Below are 8,784 nucleotides of genomic sequence, written 5' to 3'. Positions count from 1 at the left end.
ATTATTCTACAAGCTGCCATATAAAGTTGTCTTTGGAGTATCAGAAATTCTGGTATTTATTACAAGTCTGCTGGTATTTATTTCTTTAATACATAACTCACCAATTAGTAAAATATTGATATGACTTTTCTATAGTATCCCTAAGAGGGACATGTCTTGCTGTTAATTTATTGTAAAATATGGCATCATGCTTGAAATGTATCAGAAAACAGTAAAAAAAAAGAATAAAAAAAATATTGTAAACTCAAACACCTTTAGTCATTACCCTATCTGGTAATAATTAATCAATCCAGTTCTTCTAGTGAGGTAATACTATGCTGAGTTAGAAATATGCCTGTGGAAAAATTGAGTTTGATACATTTTTAATAATTCACAGTTTAGTAGCACAGTAAACAGCTGAAAACTATCTAGGCAATTGCTACCACATTTGCATTACTCGCCATACTCGCCATGCAAGAAAAATTGATTAACAGAAAAGCATAAATGTTCAAGGGTACAGTATCTCCAAGAGTGGCGTGGTCCATTCTATGTAGCGACAAGATGCTTAATCAAACAAACAAATGGTTTGTTTATTCCTGAATAATTTCTAACTAGACATAAGGCAAATAATGCCCCTAGCTAAAAAAAAATATTTTTCCCTGGAGTCTTTTTTCCCACAGGACTATATGAGACCCATATATACATATATTTTACAATGTATGGTAATTATGTTAGTGTACGATTCAATCTAAGCTATCATTTGGGGGTATTAATTTATATTCTGTGACACATGAAGCATGACTTGTCATTTTTGACTAGTGTTTTTTTAATTATGAAAAGCAAACATTGCACTTTTTTTTTTTAAACACAAACCAGTAATTGCACGAATATTTGCATTATCTGTTATATTATTTAGGTTGATCTTGTCTCCCCTGGGTTGATTTTGTCTCCACCCAGTGGTTGATCTGAGAATTGCATCTAGTGCCTCCGTTCAATCGTACGGATAAAACCACGCGGTGGTTCCCAACATCAGCCTTCTATACAGCAGTTGAGGTTTCCAGTGATTGTCAGGCAATTACTTAGTCTTTCGGCCAAATCAAGATGCAAAAGGTCAACCGAAGGATGCTGAGTTAAGCATCTGAATCCATTTACGTTAGTGTCCAAGTTGTTCACATTATTACCAGTTTGGGGGAAAGGCTTTGGCTTTGGTGAACAAACCCATTAGTAACAAAAAAAAATGAGATACCCAAATCCATCTTATTACCAGAAAAAGCAGATTTGCAGACTCCCTATTTATCTACTGGACCCATTCAGAAGATGAGGTGGGTAAGACACAGACAGGGCTACCATCAGGGTGGTATGGCCAGTACAGATGTGCAGGGCTTAGCCTCTGAAGGGTCTTTGGTGTCCCCACAATCTCACACTTGAGTATCCCCCCCCCCATATGCATCCTGAAGGTGGCAATATGTAGATTTTTTACATAAGAAAAGCTCCTGGGGAAGGGGTGAGATAACTGTCGTTATGTCAGGTTTTTTTATGAAACTTTAGAAAAATGCTATTGTATATATTGGTATTTACATATTTTCTGATGCCAATATGACAATATCCATTTTTGTTTGGATACAATGTGATACTTCCCTTAAATTGCATAATGTATGTTGCCTTTCTCTAAAAGGAATACATTGTTTATAAAATATGTGCATTATCATAAAGTGTATTATGGATACTCAGCCCAATGGCAGATGTGTTCTCCAATACGCCTCTAGGGGGCAGCAACGATCTATTCAACACGTTTTATACAAAAAGGGAAATAAAGAAATTAATATTTTTCGGATTTTTGTATTGCGTGTGTTCTAATAGAGAAGAAGCGACTATACCAAAAATGAGTGTGCAGCAGCCATGTGTAAACTTGCCTTATAGACATGAATTAACTGCATTACATCCGTGTGTATGCTCGTCAGGGCATGGACCTCCTTTCCTTTATGTATTCATACAATTTTTTACCCCAATCATACCTGTTATACCCCAATCGGACCTGTCGTACCTATTAATTTCCTTTTCGTTATAGTATAAACCGTAAAGTGCTAGGTATCTTTTAGCGCTTAATATTTAGGTTTGTATTGACATGACACCACTGTGTGTACTAAGTGCCAAGGACTGGGGGGGGGAATACTTTTAAGGGTTAAAAGAACGGTGGTTTCCATTCATGGTTCTGGTTTCGATGAAATACTTTTGAAACCAGCTCATGACTGATGCTTATTCTCTCAGTAACATTCTTGGATGATGTTGTATTTGTACATGTCAGGGCTTCACCTGTACATAGAGATTTTGTACATGGATGGGTTAACCCCTACAGTGCCAGGGCACTGCAATGTGTGTTTTTTTTCTGTTCTCTCTGGCACCGAAAGGGTCATTGCACATGGGTGATTACTATTTGCCTAGTCTATGTTTTCACTTGCCTATTGAAGGCGCGCCGGGTGGTAATTACACTAATAAAAAGCAGATATGTGAATAAGGCTGACTCCTGAAAAGCGTAGGTGTGACACTCACTCAGAGACAGGCTGGCTAGGGTCACAAGCTCCTGAGATGAGTGTCACAAGCGGAGCGCAGAAATACGTTTGCTACAGACAGGGTCGGAGTGGGGATGACTAAGCAGCCTTGGTGCTTTTTGGCCAGTGGCCACCAAATGATGTATGTGTGGCCACCAGATGGATACCCATGGCCACACGTTATGTTTTCATAGCATGTATTCTGCTGGTCGCCTCGCACTGCAGGGCCGAATCTGCCTCTGGAGCTGCACTTTTTTCATAATTATGGGGCCCTATCAGCCACCAGCCCATTAGGCATTTGCCTTGCGTGTCAGATGGCCAATCCGGACCTGGCCCCGGAACTTTTTAAGACATTGTAATAATCCTGACTAATGTTTCCAGGAAGGAGACTAGCGAACTTCCATCTGTCTTTCCCAAGAGGTTCTGCGGCACCTTTGGTTGAGCTTCGACGTTTCCAAATATGAACTATCTTATAACGTTCTAATGTGCAATCACCATAGCAACCACGGGGATTTTTACTGGCCCTCTCTGTTGTTGTTTGCCTAAAGTGTAAGCCTGTCATGTATTAACCATTTAAATCATAGTAAGGATGTAATATAAACTTTACAGATTTATTTGCCCCTCACCATAAAAAACTGCCACACCACACTGTGGGAACTGGTGTAAATGTCACCCGTGGGTGATGTGCCGTTCGCGTGGCTGTGCTCTGTATATTTTTACAATGTTTCCTTGCTGCAAAAGGTGAGTTAGTAAAATACCCTGGGGCAGAAAAAACTTGCAAAAATATGTGAAGTAGCCGTGTCTCTATTTACATTAATGAGACAGAAGAGGTAGTGTTTACCGTGTGAGAGGGAGCGGGAGGCGGAGTTTTCCCATGCTTTTTTTTATTATTATTTTTCCTCTCCCCCCTCCCTTTGCGGTTTTTTTACGGGCCGGGCTGGGAGCCGGCTGCCTGCGCACCGTGCAGAAAGCCAGCAGCACTTTGGCACGTGCTCCCGGGTGATACAAAGTACAGACAGGAGCAGGGGAGGGGGAGGGGGAGGCTGCGAGGCGGTGGAAGGCGAGGGGGGGAGAGGGAGGGGGCGGTGACGAGCGCGCACTGAGCAACCAAAGCAGAGGCACGCGCACAGCTGTACAACGCTAACCCAGCCGCCTTTGATTGACAGGTCGCTCCGGCTTCAGCCAATCAGCGGGCGGTGCGAGGCCCGGCGGCAGCCCATTGGCTACCCATGTGCCAGTCGGCGCGTCTTCGCGTGCCGGCCGGCTGCCTGTGCAGTAGGTTTCCCCGGGCGTTCGCTTTGCAGACGGCCGGGGGAGTCCGCGCCGCACACGCTGCCAGGCAGTGTCACCGCGGCTCTACCCGCCTGTTAGCGGGTATATATATATATATATTAATATAGCTGCATGCATTGACTTTTAACCAAAGCACGTTACCGGGGGCTAATACTGGCCATTCCGTGAATTGAGGGGTACCGGTTATTAGTAAGACTTCTTACAGCCTTCCCACCCAAAATACTTAGTAAAATCCCGAGAAACAATGTATTCTTATTAACTACTCGAGTTCTAACACAACGAAACACATTTTACCAAAGCCTCTCGGTAGTGAAATGGTTAACTTACACGGGGGGGGCAAAAGAGGGGTTCATGTGAGGGGTGATTGACACATCTGCCGCATGGATACTTTAACCCTCATCACATACGGGGGATGTCATCATTTACGGGAACAGTAATCCAAAGGGGTATCAGTTGCCCCCAAACAAGATCCACCAATATTAACCCTGTCGTGTCAGGTTCCTAGTATAAGGTCATTCTGTTGCATTAGGTTGGAAAACTTACTAGAAAAGCAAACATATAAATCATATAAATGAACCCGACGTGGTGATCGGAGTAAGCAGGTCCCGGGCTGTAGGTTAGAATTTTAAAAGGAAACTATTGACTTAAGTGAATGTTTTGCTTTTTTTCAAATTCTCATTGTGATGCGACGTAAACTCACAAACCGTCACCTGTTTACACTAAACACAAACATGAAGCATCAGTTTTAACATCAATAGTCAAAATCCAGTTAGTTCTCAACTCTAATTTCAACCCAATCCAAAAACATCGATCTGAGCCAAAAGTAACATAACAGAGCAATCCGAGGAGAACCCGGTCTGACTCCGGATTGGCTTTCAATGTGTGCAGTCAATATGCTTGGAAAGTGCAATGTTTTTAAATGGGAAAAAAAACTACTTTTGGTTAGCAGGAAATTTTATTTGAACATCTAAGTTATAAAGTTTTAAATTCCCCCTCTGGGATTTGTGCTTTTAAATTCCTAAAATTTTCAGTCCTAAAGTTCTAGCAAATGTCCTTAAACCATGCATCTTCCTAAGGCATATAAGTGGTTAAAAGTATACTTTTGCCTATAATTCATTTTTTGGGACGTTTTATGTGTTTATGGAGATGGTATTAAGGCGTTCCCAGATCGGATTTTTTGTTACTGTCTGCAGTTTAATCTTCTGTTTTTATTGGTGTTTAAAGTTCTTTGAGTGTTTTGAGTTTGTTGTAACTTTGTTTGTGGTGTTGTGATTACACTGTTGCACTGTTACATTGTTACACTGTTACATTATACACGCAGGAAAGTATATTCACAGAGCAGCAGCTTTGTAAAGAATCAATTTAATGTTTGGAAGGGAAATTGGGCATCTCTGTCCTGATTATTAATCACAGTGCATCCAAGCGTTAAGCAGCAGTCTCTATCCTCCTGTGTATTCTCTGTATATCTGACTCTCTCTTCCGAATAAAATTCACAGTTTAAAAGATGCTGGAGGTCCCCTAGGCTGTGGGGTGACTTTGGTCACTTTACACTGTATGCCCGTGACCAGCCTGATCGTGATAAAAGGCTTTGGGTGTTCACATTTCTTAATTGTTGTGGCTGGTGCAGAACATCTTGGGATATCAATGGTTAAATCCTGGATTTCCTTTAAGGTTTTCTAGTAGCCCTGCTTAAGTGTACACACACCTTACACCTACACACCTATACACCCACACACATATACACACTCCGACTTATAGTATATTGGTTATAATAAAACAATAATAGAATGTATATTAAATGTATCACTTTAGATATCTCTTTGATTTAACCTTTACAAAGGCAGGCCACCCTATATACGCATAGCCTTTAATGCAGGGGCCCCGGGCTCCATGTCTTGCCCCAGTAACCTGACCTGCGTTACCCCAGCCCTTGTGCTTTGCTCTGTTGCCAGCCCGATCCCCGGCGCCTTGTATGAGCCAAGCGCGTGACTGGCAGCCTGCGTGTGAGGGTGGAGGGGGGGGCGAAGAGGAGGATATAAGGACACCCAATCAGAAGGCGCCATAGGCGAGCCCCTGGCGCCGATTGGCCAGAGCGAGTGTGGGAAAGAATGCAGAGAAGGTTTCACACGAATGGGGAGCAGCAGCGCGGGGTATAAATAGAGCCGCAGCCCGCACCTTGGGAGAAAGGGAGAGAGTGAGACCCAAGGATTGGGAGCTGCTGCTTCTCACGGGTGTTTTATCGGCACAGCACTGACTATACACGGGATACAACTACGCTTGGGCTGCTCGCTGCTAGCTTTTATTTCCTAAGCCTCAGCTAAACATGCCTGCTGATAGTATGGAGAAACCCACCGCATCCCCGATTGCAGGGGCACCGGCCAATTCTGCACAGACCCCGGATAAACCTAAGAGTGCCAGTGAGCACAGAAAGGTAAATATATCCACATCCTGCTCTTCGCATTTTTCTTGCCCACGCGTGACACAGGATGCTCCGGTAAATCCCAGCTATGTGCTCATCTGTCTTGTCTCTGTTTTGCAGTCCTCCAAACCCATCATGGAAAAGCGCAGGAGAGCTCGCATCAATGAGAGTCTGGGGCAGTTAAAGACCCTTATCCTGGACGCACTGAAAAAAGATGTAAGTTCCACAGCTTCTGATATTTTACCCCTTTTGGTATCGGGCACGTCTCCACCAATTCTATATTCTATACCTGCTCTTCCAATTACTCTGGCAGAGCCCTCTTCTTCCTCCTAATCACCCTGGCAGAGCCCTTTTCTTCCTCCTAATCACCCTGGCACCCTTTGCTCCTCCTTATCTCCCTGTTAATGTAACCTGCCATACTCCCTGACCTGCCGCTAATGATCGCTTCTATCTCCGCACAGAGCTCCAGACACTCCAAGCTGGAGAAGGCAGACATTCTGGAGATGACAGTGAAACATCTAAGGAACCTGCAGCGCGTCCAGATGACAGGTACATACACTGCTCCGAATCATACCGTGTACCCACGGAATTACTGCCCATTGTGTATATTGCTATATCATATATGATCGTAAAGTAGCCCTTAATTCATTCCTATCTAGATCCCATCATGAACCGTGCATCAGATATCACTATATATACTATAGATACCGGGGGACTTTTTCAGCTGTTAATGCCGGTTCTATATACTGGTGTCAGAACCTTTTGTATAGATTGATGTGATTTTCAGTAATGTTAGTTTCCACATGTACTAATCAGGCGTTTCTCTTTTCTCCTGCAGCTGCACTAACAGCAGACCCCTCAGTCCTTGGTAAATACAGAGCAGGATTCAACGAGTGCATGAACGAAGTCACTCGATTCCTCTCAACATGTGAAGGAGTCAACACAGAAGTGAGGACCCGGCTACTTGGGCACCTCTCTGGCTGCTTGGGTCAGATAGTGGCCATGAATTACCAACAGCCCCCTTCCAGCCAGCCTCTGCATGTCCAAATGCCCACTGCACCTGGAGCCCCTGCTCAAGTGCCCCTTCCCTGCAAGATGAGCCCAGCTGAGTCAGTGTCACCCAAGGTCTTCCAGGGAGGCTTCCAGCTGGTGCCAGCCACTGATGGACAGTTTGCCTTTCTCATCCCTAACCCAGCTTATGCCTCCAGCCCTGGGCCTGTCATCCCATTGTATGCCAGCAGCAATGTGACATCCAGTGGGGGACCTCAGGGACAGTCCCCTGTGCAGGGAATCACTACCTTCAGCCACAAGCTGCCTCACCTGGCACAGTCTGTTAGCCCCCTTGGGGTCGGCACTGGCCCAGACAACACAGAGTCAGTTTGGAGACCCTGGTGAACAATTGTGCCACAAACAAGACTGTATAACTGGTTCCGTTGTATGGGACCTTGCCTTAGAGACAATCTGCACAAATATATATATATATTTATTTCCAGATATGGGGATTTCACTTTTTTATTATTAAAAACTTGTATAAATACCCATTTTTGTAATAAAGCTCTTTTGCTGAGATGTTTAGTTTTGTACAATTGGTACAAAAGGATGTGAAATGCCAAAGTTATTGTGTTGGTTTTTGTGTCAAAAACTTTCCAAAACGTTACTGGAGTTTTATGAAATAAACTCTTAAAATTTTAGAACAATTTGTGTTTTCTCTGTTCATTCTGCAAAATTGTCTGTGTGTGGAGGAGGGGGACAAGTTGGATTCTAAACAAGGGTAACCAAATAAAAAGAAGGAATATCTCCCTCTCTCATGCAAACCATTCTTAAAGTGAATTTATCTGAGCCATACCAAAGCATTGGAGATGACTTCTGCTGCTCCAGAACCTCACTGTATCCCCTGCCTTAAAATCTAGAGCATCCAGCCAATCACAGCAATTGTGCTCAAGAGGTTGGGGAGCAGCTGTGGTCTTTAAAGTTTTATTTCAGGTTTTAATTTTTACCATTTTTTCACTAATGTACTAATGCAACTTAACAAACATACTAACTTCTTCTGAAACCCCTAATTAGCCAAAAGGTAAATGCAACTGGTATGGCACTAATTCAAATATGAACAATAAATGCAAAACAATTATCCGCAGTATGTTTTAAAATATATTATTCCCTTTTCCCATGATGGCTTTTCTGCTTTTCCTGCTTTATTATAAGTTCATGATAAATAAATCTGATACTTTGAGAATTGTCACCCTCAGTAATGGAAGCCTAAAAGTCATTCTCCTCCTTGACAGGAGAGGGTGGAAAGGAGGGAGAATGAGGTTCCTTTGTGGCAGGAGATAATTGTAAGGTATAAAAGGTCTCATCTATTATGCAGCGGGCTCCTGAGGAGGCTTGGGATCCTATTGAAACCCATGGGAAGAATGGGGATCAGAGGGTTAATGCCCCTGTCTATAGGCTGCCTTCATTGACAGGGAGCAGATACACTGATACTGCTGGAAATTCAATTGCAGGGACTCACAAAGAGACCATAAAAGAGAAGAATTCCGTTTTATT

General features: G+C 43.2%; 1 protein-coding gene across 2 annotated transcripts; it reads left to right on the top strand.

Moving 5' to 3' along the window:
• The first annotated feature begins 6,004 nt into the window (after positions 1-6,004).
• Positions 6,005-7,937, top strand: HES4 (hes family bHLH transcription factor 4). Of its 2 annotated transcripts, XM_053451628.1 has the most exons (4): positions 6,005-6,252; positions 6,361-6,456; positions 6,702-6,789; positions 7,079-7,937. In XM_053451628.1, exons 1-4 carry the CDS (start codon positions 6,145-6,147, stop codon positions 7,633-7,635), a joined length of 849 nt encoding a protein of 282 aa, XP_053307603.1. In that variant the 5' UTR covers positions 6,005-6,144; the 3' UTR covers positions 7,636-7,937. The 2 variants fall into 2 exon arrangements, with proteins under 2 accessions (XP_053307603.1, XP_053307602.1); XM_053451627.1 differs by having other exon boundaries at positions 6,005-6,456.
• The last annotated feature ends 847 nt before the right edge of the window (positions 7,938-8,784 follow it).

This window comes from Spea bombifrons, chromosome 12, assembly GCF_027358695.1.
Source record: "Spea bombifrons isolate aSpeBom1 chromosome 12, aSpeBom1.2.pri, whole genome shotgun sequence".
Classification (NCBI taxonomy): Eukaryota; Metazoa; Chordata; class Amphibia; order Anura; family Pelobatidae; genus Spea; species Spea bombifrons.
This window is presented reverse-complemented; position numbering and strand designations above follow the sequence as displayed.

Bases quoted from the DNA above. Each gene is read 5' to 3' on its own strand.
- HES4 (XM_053451627.1), top strand. From the start codon at position 6,145: ATGCCTGCTGATAGTATGGAGAAACCCACCGCATCCCCGATTGCAGGG. The intron at 6,457-6,701 runs GTAAGTTCCACA...ATCTCCGCACAG, and splicing joins TGGACGCACTGAAAAAAGAT to AGCTCCAGACACTCCAAGCT. The intron at 6,790-7,078 runs GTACATACACTG...TTTCTCCTGCAG, and splicing joins GCAGCGCGTCCAGATGACAG to CTGCACTAACAGCAGACCCC.